Source organism: Oncorhynchus masou, chromosome 24, assembly GCF_036934945.1.
Source record: "Oncorhynchus masou masou isolate Uvic2021 chromosome 24, UVic_Omas_1.1, whole genome shotgun sequence".
Classification (NCBI taxonomy): domain Eukaryota; kingdom Metazoa; phylum Chordata; class Actinopteri; order Salmoniformes; family Salmonidae; genus Oncorhynchus; species Oncorhynchus masou.
This window is the reverse complement of record NC_088235.1, coordinates 36,983,799-37,010,238: the sequence shown is the minus strand read 5'-3', so window position 1 is coordinate 37,010,238 and position 26,440 is coordinate 36,983,799. Positions and strand designations below refer to the sequence as shown.

The 26,440-nt window shown below is 41.2% G+C and overlaps 2 protein-coding genes across 2 annotated transcripts; one reads left to right on the top strand and one right to left on the bottom strand.

Moving 5' to 3' along the window:
- Positions 1-201: 201 nt before the first annotated feature.
- On the top strand, positions 202-21,118 carry LOC135512126 (nucleolar RNA helicase 2-like). Its single transcript, XM_064933814.1, is given in 15 exon segments — positions 202-389; positions 1,335-1,448; positions 1,450-1,578; positions 1,924-2,067; positions 2,194-2,266; positions 4,873-5,051; positions 12,614-12,731; positions 13,568-13,753; positions 13,910-14,055; positions 14,701-14,850; positions 19,180-19,341; positions 19,457-19,810; positions 19,967-20,101; positions 20,285-20,329; positions 20,645-21,118. Coding segments are annotated over 15 exon segments (2,253 nt in total). The 5' UTR covers positions 202-305; the 3' UTR covers positions 20,879-21,118.
- Positions 21,119-21,309: 191 nt separating this feature from the next.
- On the bottom strand, positions 21,310-24,684 carry LOC135511601 (interferon regulatory factor 1-like). Its single transcript, XM_064933088.1, has 9 exons — positions 24,597-24,684; positions 24,010-24,137; positions 23,530-23,629; positions 22,690-22,869; positions 22,486-22,578; positions 22,184-22,336; positions 22,009-22,061; positions 21,779-21,872; positions 21,310-21,646 (listed from the first exon to the last, which is right to left on the bottom strand). The coding sequence occupies exons 2-9, from the start codon at positions 24,094-24,096 to the stop codon at positions 21,567-21,569; spliced, it is 840 nt and encodes a 279-aa protein (XP_064789160.1). The 5' UTR covers positions 24,097-24,137; positions 24,597-24,684; the 3' UTR covers positions 21,310-21,566.
- Between the last annotated feature and the right edge of the window lie 1,756 nt (positions 24,685-26,440).

The following is a 26,440-nucleotide window of genomic DNA, read 5'->3' as shown; positions in this document are numbered from 1 at the left end:
CATCATTTTTCATAAAACCATCATATGTCTGCGCAGTTGAGAAATTAACATGTATGGAGTCCAATGCGCATAAAGCACCTACAAATAATACATTAATCTTTGTAAACTAAAGAACAAGTTTAAAGTTCCACATCACGGCGTGCAAGTTGCATTGTACTGGCTTCCAATGGGAGGTCCATTCTCCCTACTTAATTTCTATGCTTGTAAAAGGTCTACCTCAACACAGCACAGTCGTGTCGTTCCTTTCTGTACGTGTGCCCATATGGTTAGCTAGTGTCCACTCGAAGGGAAAGCAACCGAGGAAGATGCCATCAAAGATTATTTTTGAAACAGAAGACATCGGGATGGAAGGACAACTGGACATTAGTGCGGGCAGTACGAAACCCAAAGTAAGTAAAATAGAACACAAATAGCTGGTTGTTTGCTAAAACAGCCGAAACTGCGTTAGCACCGCCTGCTAGCAGCTACCGTAGCTTGCTAGTTACATTTTACAGCCGCATGGTGACTAATTTAACGTTGTCATATTGCTAATATTATTGCCATTACGCTAGCTAGAGGTAAGGAAAATACAAGTAGTTCGAGATTGAAATAACTGTAGAAAGTAGCTGGCGCCGCACATGACATGTTCATTGCTACCAGTGTACGCAGCCTCGTGCCCATGACACGTGTTTAGCTGATCTTCATAACAGAAGGATCAACGTGCCTAGGCGTTCTCTGGTACAGTCACATCCTATCAATTTCTGCCACGTCAATTTGTGCAACTTGATGACGTTGCTGGACATGTTGCATTCTAATGCCACATTCAATACAACTGGGAGCTCGGTAATCTCAAAATTCAGTGCGTTCAGACAACAGGAAACTCGGACAAAAACGGTCTCTGACTGGGAAATATCGATTTGAACGGTCATCCAATTCAACTTGGGAACTCGGCCCCCATTCTAGACCTCCGATCTGAAGATCACTGACGTCGTGATTTGACTTCGTGTTTTGAGTACTCAATTGGTTTGAACGCGGCATAATTCCACGTTCTCATGCTAGTCAGAACTAGGAAACTCAGACATGTCCGACGTTCTAAATGGTTGTAGTTAGACACACGTGCTGCGTTCATTCAGGTAGCAAGAGTCCCAGTTCCAACTATCACTTGAACGCAGCATACCTAGCAAGTCAGCATTGAACTTGCAACTATGTATACAATACGTCAATAGTGATCCATCTGTCATTCTACTAGGTTCAAGTTCACTAGCGCTGTGATAAGAAATGTAGCTATATATTGATATAGCTTGCTACTATTCTTTTCCCTTAAACTAATGCATGGCGCACTGTTTGGTTTGTAGAAAGTAAAGGAGAAGAAGACCAAGGAGGGGAAGAAAATCAAGAAACATAAAACAGTTGTTGAAGAGGAACCTGACTGTGAACCTCCTGTTCTGAAGAAGAAGAAGAAGAAGAAGAAAGAAAGTGGACAAAGCAAATGGGGATGTGAACAAATCCATTGGTGTTAATGGTAATATTGAATCACATTTGAAGAACAACACATCTTATTCCAATGAGGAGTCTGCAGACAATGACAAAGCAACTGAGGATAACTTGTAGTGTTTTGTTAAAACTTTCCTTCACCTGGTATTGATTTATTTTGATATTTACATTTTAGTCATTTAGCAGACACTATTATCCAGAGTGACTCACTCAGTAGTGAGTGCATATATTTTCATACTGGGGTCCTCCATGGTAATCGAAACCCACAACCTTGGCGTTGCAAGCGTCAAGCTCTACCAACTGAGCTACACGGGATCTCTCTTATCAAATACATTATTTTTGCTTGTCTTAAGATAGGAATGAATATAATAATTTTATATTCAAATGTTAATTAGTAATCACCATGGCAAGGCATCTTTTTACCATGTTCCATTTTGTCATTACAAACAGAAAAAGAAGACGTCAGAAGAAGTAGTTATCAACAGAGTGTTGCCTAAGACTCCCACGCTGATCGCACAAACTAATGGACATTCCACGACGACAACTCCAGCACAATCAAGCGAAGACTCCGGCAGTGACGGTGAAAAAGAAATTGTGAGTCTTTCCCAGTGACCTTATCATTCATCAGTGAAGATGTCGCATGGTGGTTTGTGGAAAAACAATTTAAATGAGTTTAAGAACATTGTATCAGTGTGTTTCTTTCCTTTTTCATGCCTTTAGGAGACACCAGAACAAAAAGAGGGAGCCTTTTCAAACTTCAGAATCTCCCCCAACACCATCAAACTACTTCAAGGTATTTTTCCTTGTTTGTCAATTTTTTGGTCAATTTAAAAAAAAATGTAATCTATTATTTAATCAAATGTTAATGGTCTCATACTTATGTTTAGCAGATGTTAATGCGAGTGTAGTGAAATGCTTGTGCTTCTAGTTCCAACAGGGCAGTAATATCTAACAATTTCCAACAACTACCTAATGCACACAAATCTAAAGGGGTGAATATACAGTTGAAGTCAGAAGTTCACATGCACATTAGCCAAATGCATTTAAACAGTTTTTCACAATAACTGACATTTAATCAGAGTAAAAATTCCCTGTCTTTGGTCTGTTAGGATCACCACGTTATTTTAAGAATGTGAAAATGTCAGAATAATAGTAGAGTGATTTATCTCAGCTTTTATTTCTTTCATCACATTCCCAGTGGGTCAGAAGTTTACACACACTCAATTACTATTTGGTAGCATTGCCTTTAAATAGTTTAACTTTGGGTCAAACATTTCGTGGTAGCCTTCCACAAGCTTCCCACAATAAGTTGGGTGAATTTTGGCCCATTCCTCCTGACAGAGCTGGTGTAACTGAGTCGGATTTCTTGGCCTCCTTGCTCGCACAAGCTTTTTCAGTTCTGCCCATACATTTTCTATAGGATTGAGGTCAGGGCTTTGTGATGGCCACTCCAATACCTCGACTTTGTTGTCCTTAAGCCATTTTACCACAACTTTGGAAGTATGTTTGGGGTCATTGTCCATTTGGAAGACCCATTTGCAACCAAGCTTTACCTTCCTGACCGATGTCTTGAGATGTTGCTTCAATATATTCCCATCATTTTCCTGCCTCATGATGCCTTCTATTTTGTGAAGTGCACCAGTCCCTCCTGCAGCAAAGCACCCCCACAACATGATGCTGCCACTCCTTCACGGTTCGGTTGGTGTTCTTTGGCTTGCAAGCATCCCCCTTTTTCCTCCAAACATAACGGTGGTCACTATGGCCAAACCGTTCTACTTTTGTTTCATCAGACCAGAGGATATTTTTCCCAAAAGTAGGATCTTTGTCCTAATTTGCAGTTGCAAACCGTAGTCTGGCGTTTTTTATGGCGGTTTTGGAGCAATGGCTTCTTCCTTGCTGAGCGGCCTTTCAGGTTATGTCGATATTGGACTCGTTTTACTGTGGATATAGATACTTTTGTACCTGTTTCCTCCAGCATCTTCACAAGGTCCTTTGCTGTTGTTCTGGGATTGATTTGCACTTTTCTCACTAAAGTGCGTTAATCTCTAGGAGACCGAACGTGTCTCCTTCCTGAGTGGTATGATGGCTGCGTGGTCCCATGGTGTTTATACTTGCGTACTATTGTTTGTACAGATGAACGTGGTACCTTCAGGCATTTGGAAGTTGCTCCCAAGGATGAACCAGATTTGTGGAGGACTACAATTTTTTTTTTTCTGAGGTCTTGGCTGATTTCTTTTTTTTCCCATGATGTCAAGCAAAGAGGCACAGAGTTTGAAGGTGGGCCTTGAAATACATCCACAGGTACACCTCCAATTGACTCATATTATGTCAATTAGCATATCAGAAGCTTTTAAAGCCATTACATACTTTTCAGGAATTTTCCACGCTGTTTAAAGGCACAGTCAGCTCAGTGTATGTAAACTTCTGACCCACTGGAATTGTGATACAGTGAAATAATCTGTCTGTAAACAATTGTTGGACAAATTACTTGTCATGCACAAAGTAGATGTCCTAACCAACTTGCCAAAACTATAGTTTGTTAACAAGGAATTTGTGGAGTGGCTGAAAAAGGAGTTTTAATGACTCCAACCTAAGTGTATGTAAACATCCAACTTTAACTGTAAATATATATATATATATATTTTTTAACCTTTATTTAACTAGGCAAGTCAGTTAAGAACAAATTCTTATTGCAATGACGGCCTAGGAACAGTGGGTTAACTGCCTGTTCCGGGGCAGAACGACAGATTTGTACCGTGTCAGCTCAGGGATATGATCTTGCTACCTTTCAGTTACTAGTCCAACGCTCTAACCACTAGGCTACCCTGATGATGAGCGATGGCCGAGCAGCATAGGCAAGGTGCATTAGATGGTATAAAATACAGTATAGACATGTGATATGACTAATGTAAGATTTAAACCTTGATTAAAGTGACTTGACCCATTTATTAAAGTGTCCAGTGATTGGGTCTCAATACAGTATATGCATGTGATATGAGTAATGTAAGTTATGTAGGCATTATTTAGAGTGACATTGTTTAATGTGACTCGTTATCAATTTACTTAAAGGGATATTTCTGGATTTTCCAGTGAAGCCCCTTTATCTACTTCCAGTCAAACTCATGGATACAATTTTTTTTTTCTCTTTATTCAGTATGACGGAAGTTGAGGTAGTTTAGCACAATGACTGGAAGTATATTCTATCTTTAGCGAATTTGTGCTAATGCTAGTGAGCAACTTCCTTCAAAATGCACGCAGAGACATAAAAATCCATAACTCCATCGGACTCTGGGGATGTAGGTAAAGGGATTAATTGCCAAAATCCTGAAATATCCCTTTAATTTCTGGTAAAACAACTTTAATCCACTAACCTACATTTTTACTTTATTTTCCCCCTAGCACGAGGCATATCTTTCCTCTTTGACATCCAAACCCAAACCTTCAATTCAGTGTATGAGGGAAAGGATGTAATTGGTCAGGCCAGAACAGGCACTGGCAAAACATTAGCTTTTGCTATTCCGCTGATCGAGAAAATCCAAAATGACCCGGATGACAAAAGGCGGGGCAGAGCCCCAAAGGTAGGTCTGCTGCAGATTCTGCCATAAAATATTCTGCGTTTTCTGTTAGTGCGAAGATGTTGTCAATTACATATTATCACTGATTAGTTTGGGTCCTGGATGATGATAGGCCTTTACAGCATGCCAGCAGTGTGTACAGTGCCTTAAAAGTATTCACTCCCCTTGACTTTTTCCACATTTTGTTGTGTTGCGGCCTGAATTTAAAATTGATTAAATTGGGATTTTTCTTCTCACTGGCCTACACATAATACCCCATAATGTCAAAGTGGAAAAATGTTTTAATTTTTTACAAAATAATTAAATGAACGGCCGAAATGTCTTGAGTCAATAAGTATTCAACTCTTTTGTTATGTCAAACCCAAAGTTCAGGAGTAAAAATGTGCTCAACAAGTTACATAAATTGTATGGACTCTGTGTGCAATAATGGTGTTTGTCATGAATTCTGTAACCCACACATACAGATAATTGTAAGGTCCCCTAGGCGATCAATGAGTTTCAAACACAGATTCAACCACAATGACCAGGGAAGTTTTGAAATGCCTCCTACAAAAAGGCACCAGTTGAAAGATTTCTATCTCAGCAAAAAAAAGAAACGTCCCTCTATCAGGACCCGGTCTTTCAAAGATAATTCGTAAAAATCCAGAACAGATCTTCATTGTAAACTGTTTCCCATGCTTGTTTAAACCTGCCTAGGACACATGTTCCGCTAGTGGACCCCCCCCCCCCCCCCAACATTCTGCTGAGAAGGCAGCGCGGGATATTAAAAAAATATATTTTTTAAATATTTAACTTTCACACATTAACAAGTCCAAAACAGCAAATGAAAGAAACATCTTGTTAATCTACCCATCGTGTCCGATTTTTAAAATGTTTTACAGCGCAAACACAACATATATTTATGTTAGATCACCACCAAATCCCAAAAAACAGCCATTTTTCCCAGCCAAAGATAGTCACAAAAGCAGAAATAGAGATAAAATTAATCACTAACCTTTGATCTTCATCAGATGACACTCATAGGACATCATGTTACACAATACATTTATGTTTGTTCGATAACGTGCATATTTATATCCACAAATCTCGGTTTACATTGGCGCCATGTTCAGAAATGCCTCAAATATCTGGAGTAATTACAGAGCCACGACATATAACAGAAATGCTCATCATATACTTTGATGAAAGATATATGATTTAAAGATACACTTGTTCTTAATGCAACCAGTGTGTCAGATTTTCTTTTAAAACTTTACGGAAAAAGCATACCATGCAGTAATCTGAGACTGCGCTCAGGGGTACACAACATTTCTCCGCCATGTTGGAGTCAACAGAAATGTGATCTTTCATCAGAATGCAGTGCCAGGAATCCTAGTTCTGCAATAAATTGTTGTTTTGCTCGAAAATGTCCATTACTAGTGTCCAATTAGCTACTTTTGCTAGCGCGTTTAGTTCACATGTCCAAACGCTGGCGCCAGTCAAGGCGAACTCGGACGAACACTTCAAAAAGTTATATTCCAGGTCGAGTAAACTGGTCAAATTAAGTAGAGAATCAATCTTCAGGATGTTGTTATCATATATATCCAATATCGTTCCAACCGGAGCATTCGTTTTTGCCTACAGAGTAATGGAACGCATGGTGATATCATGAGAAATGTGCCTGACCAGGAACTCGCATTCTGCCAGACCACTGACTCAAATAGCTGCCATCCGGTCCCACATCACACTAGAGGCTTCATTCCACATTCTACTGACTGTTGACATCTAGTGGAAGGCGTATGAAGTGCGAACAGATCCATATCTTACTGGGATGTGAATAGACGATGAGTTGAAAATCAACCAGCCCCAGAATTTCCACTTCCTGTTTGGAAGTTTGACTACCATATGAGTTCTGTTATACTCACAGACGTAATTCAAACAAACTTCAGAGTGTTTTCTATCCAACAGTAATAATAATATGCATATATTAGCGTCTGGGACAGAGTAGGAGGCAGTTCACTATGGGCAACCAATTCATCCAAAGTTAAAATGCTGCCCCCAATCCCTAAAAAGTTAATGAACCATAAACAATTAATGAACATGCACCTGTGCAATGGTCGTTAAGACACTAACAGCTTACAGGCGGTAGGCAATTAAGGTCACAGTTATGAAAACTTAGGACACTAAAGAGGCCTTTCTATTTACTCTGAAAAACACCAAAAGAAAGATGCCCAGGTTCCCTGCTCATCTGTGTGAACGTGCCTTAGGAGGCATGAGGGCTGCAAATGTGGCCAGGGCAATAAATTGCAATGTCCGTACTGTGAGACGCCTAAGACGGCGCTACAGGGACAGGATAGATAGCTGATCGTCCTCGCAGTGGCAGACCACGTCTAATACCTGCACAGGATCGGTGCATCCGAACATCACACCTGCGGGACAGGTTACAGGATGGCAGCAACAACTGCTCGAGTTACACCAGGAATGTACAATCCCGCCATCAGTGCTCAAGACTGTCCGCAATAGGCTGAGAGAGGTAGGACTGTGGGCTTGTAGGCCTGTTGTAAGCCAGGTGCCTATGTACCTATGGGCACAAACCCACCATCGCTGGACCAGACAGGACTGGCAAAAAGTGCTCTTCACTGACGAGTCACGGTTTTGTCTCACCAGGGGTGATGGTCGGATTTGCGTTTATTGTGGTAGGAAGGAGCGTTACGCTGAGGCCTGTACTCTGGAGCGGGATCGATGTGGAGGTAAGAGGTTACAGGTAAGACATCCTCCTCCCTCATGTGGTACCCTTTCTGCAGGCTCATCCTGACATGACCCTCCAGCATGACAATGCCACAGCTATACTGCTCGTTCCCTGCGTGATTTCCTGCAAGACAGGAATGTCTGTTCTGCCATGGCCAGCGAATATCCCGGATCTCAATCCCATTGTGCACATCTGGGACCTGTTGGATCGGAGAGTGAGGCCTAGGGCCATTCCCCCCCCAGATATGTCCGGGAACTTGCAGTTGCCTTGGTGGAAGAGTGGAGTAACATCTCACAGCAAGAACTGGCAAATCGGATGCAGTCCACGAGGAGGAGATGCACTGCAGTACTTAATGCAGCTGGTGGCCACACCAGATACTGACTGTTATTTTTGATTTTGACCCCCCCCTTGTTCAGGGACACATTATTCCATTTCTGTTAGTCACACGTCTGTGGAACTTGTTCAGGTTGTCTCAGTTGTTGGATCTTGTTATGTTCATGCAAATATTTACACATGTTAAGTTTGCTGAAGATAAACGCAGTTGACAGTGAGAGGACATTTATTTTTTTGCAGAGTTAAAAAAAATATATGTATGTGTTTTTAAAGCAGACATTGAATATCTCTTTGAGCATGGTGAAGTTATTAATTACACTTTTGATGGTGTATCAATACACCCAGTCCCTACAAAGATGCAGGAAACCGCCCAGGGATTTCACCATTAGGCCAATGGTGACTTTAAAACGGTTACAGAGTATACATGGCTGTGATGGGAGAAAACTGAGGATGGGTCAATGAGGTAGTTACTGTACAATATTAACCTAATTTGATGGAGTGAAAAGGAAGTCTGTAGAGAAAAAAAATATTCAAAAACATGCATCCTGTTTGAACAAGCCATTAAGGTAATACTGGGAAAAATGAGGCAAAGTAAGCAAAAAAAAGAGTGCCACTCTCCATATTTTCAAGCATAGTAGTGGCTGCATGTCATGTTATGGGTATGCTTTTCATTGATAAGGACTGGGGAGTTTTGCAGGATAAAAATAAACTGTATAGAGTGAAGCACAGGAAAAATCCTAGTGAAGAAGCTGGTTCCGTCTGCTTTCCACCAGTCACTGGGAGAAGCAGGACAGTGACCTGAAATGCAAGGCCAAATCTACACTGGAGTTGCTGACCAAGATGACATTGAATTTTGCAGAGTTGCTCTTTTGACTTAAATCTGCTTGAAAATCTATTGCAAGACTAGCAATGATAAACAACCAATTTGCCAGAGCTTGAAGAATTGTGTAAAGAATAATGGGCAAATATTGTACAATCCAGGTATGCAAAGCTCTTGTACTTTCTCAGAAAGCCTCAGCTGTAATCTTTCCAACAATTGTTTGCAGACAGATTATTTCACTTACAATTCACTGTATCACAATTCCAGGGGTCAGAAGTTTACATACACAAATTTGACTGTGCCTTTACAGCTTGGAAAATTATGTCATGGCTCTAGAAGCTTCTGACAGGCTAATTGACATAATTTGAGTCAATTGGAGGTGTACCTGTGGATGTACACTGCTCAAAAAAATAAAGGGAACACTTAAACAACACAATGTAACTCCAAGTCAAACACAGTTCTGTGAAATCAAACTGTCCACTTAGGAAGCAACACTGATTGACACATTTCACATGCTGTTGTGCAAATGGAAGACACAACAATTCTAGGCATTGAGCAAGACAACCCCAATAAAGGAGTTGTTCTGCAGGTGGGGACCACAGACCAATTCTCAGTTCCTATGCTTCCTGGCTGATGTTTTGGTCACTTTTGAATGCTGGCGGTGCTTTACATTTACATTACATTTAAGTCATTTAGCAGACGCTCTTATCCAGAGCGACTTACAAATTGGTGAATTCACCTTCTGACATCCAGCTTTCACTCTAGTGGTAGCGTGAGACGGAGTCTACAGCCCACACAAGTGGCTCAGGTAGTTCAGCTCATCCAGGATGGCACATCAATGCGAGATGTGGCAAAAAGGTTTGCTGTGTCTCAGCGTAGTGTCCAGAGCATGGAGGCACTACCAGGAGACAGGCCAGTACATCAGGAGACGTGGAGGAGGCCCTAGGAGGGCAACAACCCAGCAGCAGCACCGCTACCTCCGCCTTTGTGCAAGGAGGAGCACTGCCAGAGTCCTGCAAAATGACCTCCAGCAGGCCACAAATGTGCATGTGTCTGCTCAAATGGTCAGAAACTAACTCCATGAGGGTGGTATGAGGGTCTGACGTCCACATGTGGGGGTTGTGCTTACAGCCCAACACCGTGCAGGACGTTTGGCATTTTCCAGAGAACACCAAGATTGGCAAATTCGCTACTGGCGCCCTGTGCTCTTCACAGATGAAAGCAGGTTCACACTGAGCACATGTGACAGTCTAGAGACGCCGTGGAGAACGTTCTGCTGCCTGCAACATCCTCCAGCATGACCGGTTTGGCGGTGGGTCAGTCATGGTGTGGGAGGCCGCAAAGCCCTCCATGTGCCCGCCAGAGGCAGCCTGACTGCCATTAGGTACCGAGATGAGGTCCTCAGACCCCTTGTGAGACCATATGCTGGTGCTGTTGGCCCTGGGATCCTCCTAATGCAAGACAATGCTAGACCTCATGTGGCTGGATTGTGTCAGCAGTTCCTGCAAGAGGAAGGCATTGATGCTATGGACTGGCCCGCCCGTTCCCCAGACCTGAATCCAATTGAGCACATCTGGGACATCATGTCTCGCTCCATCCACCAACGCCACGCTGCACCACAGACTGTCCAGGAGTTGGCGGATGCTTTCGTCCAGGTCTGGGAGGAAATCCCTCAGGAGACCATCCGCCACCTCATTAGGAGCATGCCCAGGCATTGTAGGGAGGTCATACAGGCACGTGGAGACCACACACACTACAGAGCCTCATTTTGACTTGTTTTAAAGACATTACATCAAAGTTGGATCAGCCTGTAGTGTGGTTTTCCACTTTAATTTTGAGTGTGACTCCAAATCCAGACCTCCGTGGGTTGATAAATTTGATTTCCATTGATAATTTTTGTGATTTTGTTGTCAGCACATTCAACTATGTAAAGAAAAATGTTTTTAATAAGAATATTTCATTCATTCAGATCTAGGATGTGTTATTTTAGTGTTCCCTTTATTTTTTTGAGCAGTGTATTTCAAGGCCTACCTTCAAACTCAGTGCCTTTGCTTGACATCATGGGAAAATCAAAATAAATCAGCCAAGACCTCAGGAAAAAAGAAATGTAGACCTCCACAAGTCTGGTTCATCCTTGGGAGCAACCTCCAAACGCCTGAAGGTACCATGTTCATCTGTACAAACAATAGTACTCCAGTATAAACACCATGGGACCACGCAGCCGTCACACCGCTCAGGAAGGAGACGCGTTTTGTCTCCTAGAGATTAACGTACTTTGGGACAAAAAGTGCAAATCAATCCCAGAACAACAGCAAAGGACCTTGTGAAGATGCTGGAGGAAACGGTTACAAAAGTATCTATATCCACAGTAAAACAAGTCCTATTTCGACATAACCTGAAAGGCCGCTCAGCAAGGAAGAAGCCACTGCTCCAAAACCGCATAATAAAGCCAGACTACGGTTTGCAACTGCACATGAGGACAAAGATTGTACTTTTTGGAAAAATGGCCTCTGATGAATCAAAAATAGAACTGTTTGGCCATAGTGACTATCAATATGTTTGGAGGAAAAAGGGGGACGCTTGCAAGCCGAAGAACACCATCCCAACCGTGAAGCACGGGGCTGGCCACATCATGTTGTGGGGGTGCTTTGCTGCAGGAGGGAGTGGTGGACATCACAGTATAGATGGCATCATGATGGAGGAAAATTATGTGGATATGTTGAAGCAACATCTCAAGACATTGGTCAGGAAGTTAAAGCTTTGTTGCAAATGGGTCTTCCAAATGGACAATGACCCCAAAAATACTTCCAAAGTTGTGGCAAAATGGCTTAAGGACAACAAAGTCGAAGTATTGGAGTGGCCATCACAAAGCCCTGACCTCAATCCTATAGAAAATGTATGGGCATAACTGACAAAGCGTGTGTGAGCAAGGAGGCCTACAAACCTGAATTAGTTACACCAGCTCTGACAGGAGGAATGGGCCAAAATTCACCCAACTTATTGTGGAAAGCTTGTGGAAGGCTTCCCAAAACGTTTGACCCAAGTTAAACAATTTAAAGGCAATGCAACCAAATACTAATTGAGTGTGTTAAAACGTCTGACCCACTGGGAATGTGATGAAAGAAATAAAAGCTGAAAGAAATAATTCGCTCTACTATTATTCTGACATTTCACATAATTTGCTGACATAATACAGGGAATTTTTACTAGGATTAAATGTCAGGAATTGTGAAAAATTTAGTTTAAATGTATTTGGTTAAGGTGTATGTAAACCTCCGAATTCAACTGTATGTAAATTGTATTTATTTTTCAATAAAGTGAAAAAAATCCATTTAATCTGTTTTGAATTTGGGCTGGAACACAACAAAATGTGGAATGTCAAGTAGAATGAATACTTTCTGAAGGTAGTCTGTATCAGACAATATCCCATAGGTATTAAGCAAATCTACTTGTTTGCTGTTATATTCACGTTCTTAACCGATTTATAATGGCAGTAAGGCCGGTATCTGTTTTACATTTTTGGGGGTATATGGCCAATATACCTCACCCCCTCGTGCCTTATTTCTTAAGAATAGTTTTGTGGAGCGTATATAATATTTTGACCAGAAGGCTTCTGGAACGCTTTATGTTTATCATTAACTGTTTCTCTCTTCTTTTTTTTTAAACAATATATATATATATAAGGTACTGTGCCTTGCTCCAACGAGAGAATTGGCTATTCAAGTAGCAAAGGATTTCAAGGACATGACAAAGAAACTGTCTGTTACCTGTTTCTATGGTGGGAGTTCCTACAACCCTCAACGTGAGTAGTGTTCCTACAATTGATCTGGTACAAAAATTTGGCTTCATTGCAAAGTGTCTATTATTTAGGAGTGGCTGCGGATCCGACCTTTCAGAACCTTTCTTCCCAACAGTTAAAGGTACCAAAGTCTGCGCATGTGCCCGGACCCTCACTCCACACACACTCGTAGAGACAACGCTACTCTGGCAGATATTGCTTCTTCATTCAAGTTAGATCAAAGCTTAATAAAGATCTCATAAGTATTCTACATAATAGAACAGGATATGATACCACAGTATAATGTCAGTGTAAGATTTCTTTTAAACACCACCCATTTCTTATGAAATTTTAAGATGACTGTGAATGGTCGCATTTTTCTCTTGTGGCCACAACAGTGAGCGAGGCAAAATATGTGCTTTGATTGAAACTTAACATTGGTAGGCTATGCTATAGTTTGTTAACACCATCAAAATCACTTCCTTCACATAATTCAAAACAACATTGTAGGCTACTTCGAATTTGTAGCTTATAGCTAAAGTAGATCTAAGTGCATATCCCCATGAAACTGATTGAGATCAAATTATTGATATACAGATGCTGCGTGGATGTTTTACCGGTGAAATTTGAAGAATTATCATCCACGATTGACAGTGAGAAACATGAAGTGAGGTTCTCTACGGGTAGAGCAAAAGTAGAGAATCCCACACATGCACATAAGCCACACGACCCCAGCCGCCGGGAAGCGGGGTCCAGAAAAGTCAGATCCTCAGCCTTATTTTTTGGGTGAAAAGTAATACTGTAAATTGCATATGGTGAAGTTGATCATATTTGTGTAAAATTGTTTTTTTTTCCCTCAGTTGAAGCAATCCGCAGTGGCATCGATGTCCTAGTGGGAACTCCAGGTCGTATCAAGGACCATCTACAAAATAATAAACTGGACCTGTCACAATTGAAGCACGTTGTATTAGATGAAGTGGACCAAATGCTTGATATGGGCTTTGCAGAACAGGTGGAGGAGATACATTCTGCATCTTACCAAAAAGGTAATGAGACGTTTTCATATGGGATTGTTTGATTTAGGCCATATACTGTAGGTTTACCTTAGGTTGGATGGGAGGCCTTGATAGTATACCTCATCTGTAGTACTGAGTGAGACGATAGTAAATGCACACATCTGATCCAATGTTTTCTGTGTGCAGACTCTGAGAGCAATCCCCAGACCCTGCTCTTCTCTGCCACATGCCCACCATGGGTGTATGTTGTGGCAAAGAAGTACATGAGGCCAACTTATGAGCATGTGGACCTCATTGGCAAAAAGACCCAGAAAGCTGCCACCACAGTAGAGGTAACAAAGAAAAAATATGTTATGCTTTCAACAATTTATGTTTTATTTTGATTGACAATGGTTTACACTTTGGTTTAAACATTGGTCAGACTTCAGATTAATTCAGATGAAAATGTTGACCTTTGAAATTTACATTTTAGAAAACAAATGTATAATTTATGCCTTTTTCTATTGAGTAACGTGAAGCCACCAGGCTGCTATTAATACTTTTTTTCCTGGTCATGAAAATTTTGTTAATTTCTTAAGCATGATTCTTAAGAAATGTACAGCAAGTTTCTTAAATATCCTACTTGCTGAACCAGTTTCCTCTGGCTAAAGCTATGTGAGCCTTAAAGCTATGTGAGCCTTAAAGCTATGTGAGCTTTAAAGCTATGTGAGCCTTAAAGCTATGTGAGCCTTAAAGCTATGTGAGCCACATTTTTGCCACTTCTGACACTCGCACGCAAACCAGTTTCCATATAGCAGAGATATTTAACCTGCCTACATGCCATCTACCTTATTCTGTGGTTCATGTCAATCTGGTAAAATACCACACAATACTGACTTGGCAGTCATTTAAAAATGTTTTTCATTTGTTGTGTTTGGTTCAGTTTTGTCGTTATCGGCGAATTATTAAAAGTTCTCGGTCTCTTGCTCCCCACCCAGCACCTTGCCATTGCGTGTCACTGGTCTCAGAGGGCTGCAGTCATTGGGGATGTGGTCCAGGTGTACAGTGGCAGCCACGGCCGCACCATCGTCTTCTGTGAGACCAAGAAGGATGCCAACGAGCTGTCAATGAACACCTCCATAAAACAGGTACCAGAAACCTGCATAGCGTTTTTATTTTATTTTGTTACACAGTGCATAAAGAACATCTGTGAGGTATGACATTGATATCAGGATCAGAGCCAGTCCTGACCTCCCAGGGGCCCTAAGCAAAATTCTGCTAAAGGGCCCTCCTGCCTGACCCGTGAGCCGTGTAAACCATTTGACATTGTCACACCTGACACCCCAGTGCTCCCACTACAATCCTCCCTCCTTTAAAACAGTTTGCTCCATCTGTCGGTCTAAGAATAAGTAGACCTATACAGAATGAGGAATAAACAAACAATATTTATTGAAAATAATATTTCCTATATAATCTTAATATAAGTGAATACTAACATAAATAAGTAAATAAAATGGAGAAAATAATAAAATATAACACTGAGCTTTGGCTCTGCTGCCTGGTAATTAGTCCAGTCCTCACAATATTATACAATTAGCTTTGTCTATACAATGTGAACATAAGCCTATAGACCATGGCTGCAGCTATAAGTATCAAAATAGTAAAATAAAAAATATACAGCTGTGTGATTAACTTTGGTTCCATCTACAGCCTGGGCATTTTCAGCATGGACACCAGTCTATCTGGACTGTCTGGAAGACATTAAGAAAGTATGTCACATAGTTAGTTAAGCAGTCGTTTACTCAAATGCACTTCTGCCATACAATCTTAAATGTTACTAAGTGTGTAAACATTTGAATGTTTGAATTAAAATCTTACCATAAAAATAATCCTCTTCTGCACTTTATTGAGGCAAAATCATCAATGATGTCATCATCATGATGGCCAAATGACTCAAACGTTCCTGTGACATGGAAGACCTAGGGTAGCTTTTTGATGAGCTTTAATTTTGAAAAGGGGCAGCAGGGTAGCCTAGTGGTTAGAGTGTTGGACTAGTAACAGAAAGGCTGCAAGTTCAAATCCCAGAGCTGACAAGGTACAAATCTGTCATTCTGCCCCTGAACAGGCAGTTAACCCACTGTTCCTAGGCCATCATTGAAAATAAGAATTTGTTCTTAATTGACTTGCCTAGTTAAATAAAGGTAAAAGAAAAAAAAAGATCAGGTACATTCTGAATCTCGTGTGCCAGATCCATTCCACTGATGTCACAGTCATCTCTGAAGGTTATAGTGTTTTCAACTTCCATGCAGTGAGCCTTTAAAGATCAACGGGACATCTGAGAGGCAGTGCTGAAGTTCAGCAGCACTCCATATTTGGTTTTCACTTGGTTGAGTGTTTCAAATCTCATCCATGGACATCCATGGATGCCACAGCAGAGTCGTCCACAATGTTGAAGTAGTTGACTTCAAGGTTTTTCAGTGCATCTGTCACTGGTTCATCAGGAGCCTCATAGCTGAAATGCCCCTTGCTGTTTCTTAGTCTACTCTCTTTCAGAATAGCCTCCATATTCATTTCTTCATAAATGCTTTTGGCTGTTGTCTGGGCCTCAGCGAATCCAGTTTCCCGGTATGTAGTGAGTGGGGCCTTTGCTTTTGAGATTAAATTCACTGCGATATCCAACTGCATAGAAGCGGATTGGAGAAGCTTGTTCACCTTGTTTGTCATTCTCATTATCTCACCATACGAAACAGTAAATCAAGAAGCGGTAGGACCTAACTTACTCTGCAAGTGCTTCTGCCTCCACTTTAGCCACAGGATTGTTGATCATCTGTCTGGCTTCCAGTAATGCCTCCCGAACCTCAGAAGCCTGATACCTGATTGCATGAACACTTTGGAGCCTACTCTCTCATTATGTCACTCCGTGACTTCACGGTTATGTTCACATGTTTCTTCAAAACACTCCCATCTTTGTGTGCCAGTTGAAAAGAACATGAAGAGCTTTTGCACATGCCCAAAAAACCCAACGGCATTTTTTGAAGATTTGGCAGCATCTGCAATGACAAGGTTTAGAGTATGTGCTCCACATGGGACGAACAGGGCCCAGGGATATTTTTTGAGCAGTCTGGCTGGTACTCCTTGGTGCTTGCCCTTCATGTTGGCCCCATTTATCATAAGCTTACCCTCTGTAATCTTCAAATGGAATCTTCAGCTCGTTCAGCTTATCTAAGATGATAGTGGACAGATTCAAGCCTGTTGTAACCTCAACATTCAAAAAGCAAAGGAAGTCCTCCTTGATCTCTGGCTTTCCCTTTAAAGCAACGCTTCTCAGAATAATGGACATTTGCTCCTGGTGACTGTCAGGTGTACAGTCCAAGATAATGGAGAAGTTCTTTGAGTCTCTTACTTGAGTCACTATTGCTTCCAGAATCTTGTCACTCACAATCTGTACCAGCTCATTCTATGCACACTTCCCAAGGTAATGAGCATGTGTTTCTCCATCTTTAATTTTGCTGAGATGATTTTCAAATTTTGCCAGTAATCCAACCTCTTTTAGGAAGTTTCCATTTTATGGTTGGAAGAGTTTGTCTGATACACCCCTGAATGCTAGGTTTCTTTCAGCCAGAGACTGGGTGATACTTATTAAATGTGTACGGACATCCGGCCATCTCTTTCTTTCAGCCTCACATGTTCATTTGTATCTGGTCAAGAGTCTGTTCCCGACAGGCGCAGATCAAGTTCTCTCCACTTAATCATATTATCTGTGTGTTCAAGACTACCCTCATGGTGTTTCAGGATGGCGTTGATATTTGACCAGACATTCAGGCCTTCCTTTATTTTGTAGTCTTTTAGAAAAGAGCTTACTGCAAAAACGATACACAGTGTAGTTTTTGAGTATGAAAGCCAGCTCCTGGTAATCTTTTCCCCATTTGACAGCTGTCTCTGTAATAAGCCTGAATGGAAACCTCTTCTAGACTTGTCTTTAGGGTAAGAAAAATTCAGTCCTGGTTTGAATGGACCTCTGCACACTAACTATGTTAAGACTGGGGGCCAATCTGCTGTGTAATTTGGTGGAGCAGCAACTGTTCTATTAGGGTCTGAGCAGCTTGTAGTTGATACTGGCTGCATACCTCTGCTTGTGCTAGTACTGGCTGAGGCTGCCTGTACTTCACCTGGGCCTGTGTTAGTACTTGCTGAAGCTGCCAGTACTGGGTCTGTGTTAGTACTTGCTGAAGCTGCCAGTACTGGGTCTGTGTTAGTACTTGCTGAAGCTGCCAGTACTGGGTCTGTGTTAGTACTTGCTGAAGCTGCCAGTACTGGGTCTGTGTTAGTATTTGCTGAAGCCGGCTGTACTGGGTCTGTGTTAGTACTGACTGAGGCTGGATGTGGATCAACAGGATGGATGGACTGAGTCTGTGCTTGAACTGGCTGATGATCCAGCATGTCCTCTACTGACAAACTTAAGCATAGCACCTGTAAATTATAGGTAACATTAATAATAGTATTGTTATCAGCTGCATCAGGCCCATTGAAACTGGCTCCCCCAGATTTCCTTTTAAACAATTTCAAATATAAAATACTGGCTGAATCCTTGATGGTTATTATTTACTGAGTGATGTATGCCCAGCTAATCAACATTTTAAATTCAATATATAAATCAATGTCAATCCATGGCTTTCCGTCTTGCATTAGGCCAGAGTTGTAACTAAACTTTGACTGAGAGACTAGATAATCATTGTCTTGTTTTAAAATGATGTGCACCTATGAGGAGTGCCATCACGCCCATATATTGTCTGGATGGGCCCCACAGAGGTTGCTGCTGGAAAGCGCAAGTTTCATTTCGTGCACGTGAATGGTTATCTTTTCCAAGCTGAAGTTTATAAACACCATTGCCCGTTGGCGTTTATCAAACGTAATAAATAGTTGTATTTCACTGTATTTCACTTTTGTCAGGCACGAAGTTACAGGACACAGCCCTGGAAGTGGCTGGCAAGCAAGCAAGACAAAGACAGACCAAGAGATGCACTGCCCAGCGAGGTAAGCAAGACAGACAGACTAGAGAGAGATGCACTGTAAGCTAGCACATCAACTTAACATTCATGTTATTTGCTGACATCAATATTGGAGAGGAGAGAACACAAGTTTACCTGATTGCTGTTCCCTCAATTCACTCATTGTTTTTTTTCTTGTTTTTTCGTGACCAGAAGGATAGTTCCGCTTCATCCTCTCATTGAAGTTGGAAACATTGACACCCACTTTGACACGAAGGGGAGGCGGGTCCTTGCGTAATTTGCAGGGCACTACGCAAATTGCGTAGTGAACATATAGGGCCACCCGGCTCTGACCAGGATAAACATGGAAGGTTTGACCTTGAGATGTAAATTACATTGAAAATGAAGTGAGGTAGTTGACTTTATTTCTAATGGGTTCATTGGCTGATTTATTATCTGACTGATTGTGATAAGTGTTGAATGTTACAGAGTTCCCAGTCACTTCATGGGGACATTCCTCAGAAGCAGAGGGAGATCACATTGAAAGACTTCAGAAGTGGCACCTTTGAGGTCTTGGTGGCCACCAACGTTGCTGCTCGTGGGTTGGACATCCCAGAGGTAGACCTGGTCGTGCAGTGCTCACCCCCAAAGGTAGACAAATACTGCGATAACTGTTAGTTTGCTCTTATACCTGTGTAGTAACACTTTAATCGATCTAGTAAGAACAATGTATTAAAACATGAACGTTGCTTTGACCCTCTACCAGGATGTGGAGTCATACATTCACCGGTCAGGTCGCACTGGTAGGGCTGGCAGGGCAGGCGTCTGCATCTGTTTCTACCAACGCAAAGAGGAAGACCAGCTCCGATACGTAGAGCAGAAAGCAGGCATCACATTTAAGAGAGTTGGAGTGCCCACTCCCAGTGACATCATCAAATCCTCCAGTAAAGACGCAGTGAGGGTTTTAGACTCTGTGCCTCCCCAAGCCATTGAGTACTTCCGTGTGGCTGCTACCAAGCTGATTGAAGAGCGTGGGGCCGTGGATTCCCTGGCTGCCGCCCTGGCACACATATCAGGTGCCACTGCCCTGGAGCAGAGGTCCCTCCTCAACTCTGATGCTGTGAGTGTTCAGGCTCTACTAACTCACGCATTCAGTGCCATTTATATGTAGCAATTGAATAATGAATGGCATGTAAATGTCCTGAATGGTTTAAAATTCATCTTGAGGGGTTTGAACTTATATTTAATGTTCATGTTTGTTGTTCAAACCTTCCAGGGCTACACCACAATGACAATGAACTGCTCCCAGGAGCTGCACAACATTGGCTGCGCTTGGCGTGGTCTAAAGGAGCAGCTGGGAGAGAAGATTGACGATGTGATCCGGGGGATGACCTTCCTCAAGGGAAAAGTGGTAGGCTTGTCATTTAATGTGCCTCAGGTCGGGAGGGGACAGGTGACTTCTCTGTTTTCACCTTTGAAATAAAACCACCCTCATTCAATGTTGGTACTATAATGACAATACTGTTGAGACTGTAATTGACTTGCCTAATGTTAAGTGAAAATATTTATATTATGAGTGAATTTTGTTTTGCAGGGAGTCTGTTTTGATGTTCCAGCTGACAAAGTAAAGGAGTACCAAGTAAGTAGAAAGCAGAGATACTTTTCCTCTTAACTGTGAGCAATTGGACACATGTAAAAGGCTTGGTGTAAGGTGATTCAAAGCTAAAGAGGAGCAATTATCCAAGCCCTTTTTTCAAACTGAATTTTCATCGTGTGCAGTTTGGAGTATTATTTCCCCAGCCGTACTGTCAAGCTTTGTATGAGTGATGCTACTCCTCAAATTTCACAACAAAAGCAATCCCTCCTTCACAAAACAAAAAACGTAGATAATGTGGTTAGTAACACAGAGACACTATTGTACTTGTGGTGACCACTCCAGTTTTATTTTCCTCAGGATGCATGGCAGGATGGTAGGCGTTGGCAGCTGTCAATCGCCACAGAGCTCCCTGAACTGGAGGAGAAACAGCGCATGGGTGGTGACCGTGGATACGGACGCCCGTTCAGTGGACGTGGTGGTGGAGGACGAGGGGGTGGCCATGGCTTCAGAAACAGCGGTGGTGGTGGTGGCAACTGGAGAGGAGGTGGAGGCAGTCATAAACGCAGCTTCAGCAGTGCATTTGATTATTAACCACAGACTTCCCGTTCTCTGGACTGATGACATGGCTGTCTGTTTCCTGCACAGCAAGCTGGTGGTTTTTATTGGTGTTTGTGAGACTGGCCATCCCTGGCTAACCCTGTGCCCAAAAGTATATCCCCAAAATATGTATGAGCTGATTGCTTTGGAATTATATATTTCACTATCTCTCCTTGATAAACTCATTCATTGGAATGAGATGTTTTTTCATTAAAGGTGGTCTGAGGAATTAAATGGTTGTCTGCTCTATTTTTTTTGTTTTTGTTTTTTTGTACCTGCTCCTTTTTATCCTAAAGAAAGAAATTCCTCCATGGACATTGCTTCATGCATCTCAAAGGGCATTTCCTGAGATACTGTGCTAATACTCTCAAATTAAGTTTTTAGATGAGTTTGTAGTTATAATGAAAACAACTTTAAACATATAGTCCTTTTGTCAATTTAAGTTTAATAAAAGGCAAACATTTTAGGGGGGAAAAAATCTATTCTACAATGACAGTTCAGCTTAATGTGATTAACTCAGTTTTTAATGTACTTTATGTGCTCTCAACTGCTTGGTCAGAGTCTTACAGTTCATCTGAATACAGCATTATAGAATTGGGCTTGGCTTGGAAGAAAAATGTCTCCACCTTTTTCAGGGATTTTAGCATGGCAGTCTGTTAGATGCATGTTGCTCCCACTCGTCTTATAGAAGTGGTCTTTGCTGTGCACTGTGTGTGTAGCAATCGGTCTGTACGGGATACCCCAAGTAATCCATATCCTCACCTGTAGAGTGGAGGATAAACATATTGAGAAGAATTTCCCACACAAAAAAGTTAACCATATCTGAGGAAATTATTTGAAAAAGTTGTCCTTTTAGAGAGTAAAGAGAAAGTAGGCAGTAGCCAAGTGCCTTACAGTAACAGTCCACCCAGCCGGTGGCTGCTGCCCTCCAGCTTCTGTTTTCATTAGACTGGCTCCAGTGCTCTATGGTTTTTAGGTGATCAACTATCTGCAGGAGCACATATCACTGGTTTAAAATTGTAGATGCATGGAATGTCATTTTAATTTGTGTACATATATTAGCCGTATTAACGAACTTACAAATGACAATTCTGAAATCACAGAAACTTCAACTGCTAGTTTACCTTGAATACAGCCTCTGCTTGCTCATTGTCGTCAGTGGTAGTATCAGATCTTTCTGTGTACGTAAAAATAAGGCCATGTATAAAGTTATTTCTAGAAAGAAAAAAAGTTATGCGCTTGAACTACTTTTGTATGTACATACATTGGCACTTTAGCTATATACATAGCAGCTCTTACCATGCATTTCAGGTGTTAAGGATGACTGGTGAGAGTAGGACTGTTCTGGTGACTGTTCATCCTTTATGGTGTTGTAGGGAGGGTAATTGTCATTGACATGAAATATACCAGGGCTGTGACTGGCCTGCCCACCTCTATACTTCAGGAAAACCTCTATGGAAACAGAAGTGACTGATGCTTAATTAAACATTGAATTTGACAGAAGGCTTGATACCAAGAGTACCCAATCCATTGATCAACACGCCATAAGAGAATGCAGGACAGTGACTTTCTGCCAATACACTGTAGTTAGTTGTCCCTACCTGCAAATCTATCCAGTGGCGCACAAGACCCTGCGTGAGTTTCTGAGAGGGAGATCAGACTTTGTTTTATGGCAACATCTGACTCCTTTAGTCCTAGACAGCAACAAAGTAAATGGCAGCAAATAACACGACTGTCATTATTATCACTGGGCTATATTCCGTCATTGAGATGTTTACTCTTGATAGCTTTCTAAAGCTACTCACCTTTTCTTTGTTTGGTCATTTTAATAACAGGCAGCATCATGTAAACCCTGAAAGCATTACTGCCCTTCTTGATGCTCTTGTCTTGTAGCTCTTTCACATCGGGTAAAGAGTTCAGGGCACATCGGAAGTTGGCTTTCCATGTCTTCGGATCAGGCTTGTCTATTCCAGGTTTGTATCTGCCTTGAACCAAAGGGATAAAATTAATTAATCTAAGGAAAACTGAACGGTGTCATTTTACATACAAGCAAGGATGAGCAAGTATTGTTTTATCCCAAAGGTTCTCACTACTGACTTGGAAAACATTCACAAATAGGTCAATTTGTTGCCCTTGTCAGCACAGATTTTTTTTAAATCAATTGATAAAATCATCCATATTTACAACAATGGAAATGGATTTTCCCATCCATAGATCTGAATACATTAAAATGTTGTTTGACTTGTGTGACGTGTTTACAGGGAGATGGCTTTTCAGTGTTTCAGGTGCTATGGCCATTGAACATTGAAGATGAGAATAAGGCTCAAATCTTTGATAAGGTTTAATCCACAAGGGTGATGTAAAAATGCAGAACTCTGTTCTTTAGGTCCATGAAGTGGATATTTAGTGCTGACCTGGATGTATTATAATTTATAATATCAAGTATCAGTTACAAATATTGGAGCAAACAAACTGATACATTTGCTGCTATTCTAACTTGCTTTAGAGATGTGATAAATGCACTTTACCAGCAACGGACCATGCGAAACTTGGGTATACATAATACCTTCATACCATGGTGGAAGAGAGCTTTTCATGGTGCAATCAGAGAGCTTTGTCCATTGGTGTCTGAACTTGCTTCTTACCTGTGTGTATCGCCCAGTTTCGGAACAAAGTGGCGTCCTTGTCTATATTCCAACCATGTCGAGCCGCATGCTTCCAAGGAATCTGAAAAACTTGAGCTGTCTAAAGTTCAAAGCAGAGTAGTCCAAATGGTAAACCTTGTATCTATTCATATCTGGACTGTGACAAAAGCAGTATATTCCCAAAAGAAAGAAGTGAGACTTCTATTAGAAAGGGGACTTAAATTATATTGGTTATAACCAGAAAGATATTTCACTTGAGATATGAGACCTGTTGGATATGGACTTAAGCATTTTCTGGTTTGAGTGAAGTCTTACATAAAAATCTTGCTTATGTTAGATATTTTGTATCAGACGTTGGACCTAAATGCATTTAAGTGTACAGTATAATCATACTACAATGTACAAGAACAAAAGCAATAACAATCTGGATTATGACATTTTTGTTGTAAAATTATTTAAACATCTGAAACAATGTTTTACCTCATCACGCCAGGTGACCCCTGGGTATTTCCCTGACTGTATCTGCTCCTCAAGCCAGGGTCGCAGTCTTAGACGACCTTGATGCATCTTCTAATGAACCTAGGGTTGCAGTCTGCCTTACTTCACACCTGACATTCAATAAAACACATTTTGTACCTAAATGTATTTTTATTATGTTCAACTATATCAATGTCTTGTCCAGGGGATTCAGCATTCAGAACTGTGCTTGATAAGTGAGTATGTGTATGTTCTGGTGATTATAAAATGAGGTTAAGAATGACCCTAAATAGTCAGGTGAATCTCTCAAAGATTATAACAAATAGAAATAAATACTGCATGACAGCTTTTTTCTTAAACGATCCCACTCAACTAGTTATACAACTGACTCAATTCTGCAATCACCACACTGTTTAGAACATGCACGATTTTGTCCAACTAGACTGCTTTTCAGAAATGAACCAGACCATGCTTAATAATGACTGATGTCTATGTTTTGTGATCCTTATCCTTTCATATTTGACTATAATTGATCCCCCATTGATCCCCCCACTGTTTAGAATAATCCTGATAATAGCTACTTCACTAACCTGCGCATGGAATCCTCAAACCTCCTGTGTGCTCACACTGACGGGTTTCCTTAAACTACCGGTGCACACACTGACAGGTAGCTAGGTTTCCTGAGAAGTGCATTGTAATTTCAAGGAAACTATATTACACCCACACAGCACCCTTTAAGGCCCCTCCTCTATGTACAGTGGAAAGAAAAAGTATGTGAACCCTTTGGAATTACCTGAATTTCTGCATAAATTGGTCATAAAATTAGGTCTGATCTTCATCTAAGTCACAACAATAGACAAACACAATGTGCTTAAACTAATAACACACAAATGATTGTATTTCGTCTTGTCTATATTGAATACATCATTTAAACTTTCACAGTGTAGGTTGGAAAAAGTGTGTGAACCCCTAAGCTAATGACTTCTTCAAAAGCTCAGTCAGGAGTCAGCTAACCAGTCCAATCAATGAGACGAGATTGGAGATGTTGGTTAGAGCTGCCCTGCACTATAAAAAGCACTCACAAAATATGAGTTTGCTATTCACAAGAAGCATTTGCCTGATGTGAACCATGCCTTGAAGAAAAGAGATCTCAAAATACCTAAGATTAAGATTTGTTGACTTGCATAAAGCTGGAAATTGTTACAAAAGTATCTATAAAAGCCTTGATGTTGATCCATTCACGGTAAGACAAATTGTCTATAAATGCAGAAAGTTCAGCAGTGTTGAAACTCTCCCTAGGAGTGGCCGTCTTACAAAGATGACTACAAGAACACAGCACAGAATGCTCAATGAGGTTGAGCAGAATCCCAGTGTCAGCTAAAGACTTAAATCTCTGGGACATGCTAACTTCTCTGTTGACGGGTCTACGATACGTAAAACACTTAACAAGAGTGGTGTTCATGGGAGGACGTCACGGAAGAAGCCACTGCTGTCCAAAAAAAACATTGCTGCACGTCTGAGGTTCGCAAAAGAGCACCTGGATGTTCCACAGCGCTACTGGCAAAATATTCTGTGTACAGATGAAACTACAGTTGAGTTGTTTGGAAGGAACATACAACACTATGTGCAGAGAAAAAAAGACACAGCACTCCAACATCAAAACCTAACCCCCACTGTAAAGTATGGTGGAGGGAGCATCGTGGTTAGGGCTGCTTTGCTACCTCAGGGCCTGGACAGCTTGCTATCATCGACGGAAAAATGAATTCCCAAGTGTATCAATACATTTTGCAGGAGAATGTAAGGCTAACTATCCACCAATTGAAGCTCAACAGATGTTGGGTGATACAACAGGACAACAACAAAAACACAGAAGTAAATCAACAACAGAATGGTTTCAGGATAAGAAAATACGCCTTCTGGAGTGGCCCAGTTAGAGTCCTGACCTCAACCCGATTGAGATGCTGTGGCATGACCTCAAAAGAGCGGTTCACACCAAACATCCCAAGAATATTGCTGAACTGATATGATTTTGTAAAGAGGAATGGTCCAAAATTCCTCCTGATCGTTGTGCAGGTCTGAATGGCAACTAGAGAAAATGTTTGGTTGAGGTTATTGCTGCAAAAAGGAAGGTCAACCAGTTATTAAATGAAATTAAATCCAAGGGTTCACATACTTTTCCCACCCTGCGCTGTGAATGTTTACACGGTGTGTTCAGTAAAGTCATGAAAACGTAACATTGTTTGTGTGTTATTAGTTTAAGCAGACTGTGCTTGTCTATTATTGCGACTTAGATGAAAATCAGATCACATTTTTTGAGAAATCTATACAGAAATACAGGTAATTCCAAAGTGTTCACATATTTTCCTTGCCACTGTACATTATATACAGAAATATGACTCCCACACAAAAAAAACTAGGTTGTAACAACTTGTAG

Coding starts and splice junctions, on each gene's coding strand:
- LOC135511601 (XM_064933088.1), bottom strand. CDS start 24,096: ATGCATCAAGGTCGTCTAAGACTGCGACCCTGGCTTGAGGAGCAGATA. Junction 22,579..22,689: donor AATGACCAAACAAAGAAAAG/GTGAGTAGCTTT, acceptor GTTGCTGTCTAG/GACTAAAGGAGTCAGATGTT. Junction 21,647..21,778: donor CGGCTGGGTGGACTGTTACT/GTAAGGCACTTG, acceptor TCCACTCTACAG/GTGAGGATATGGATTACTTG.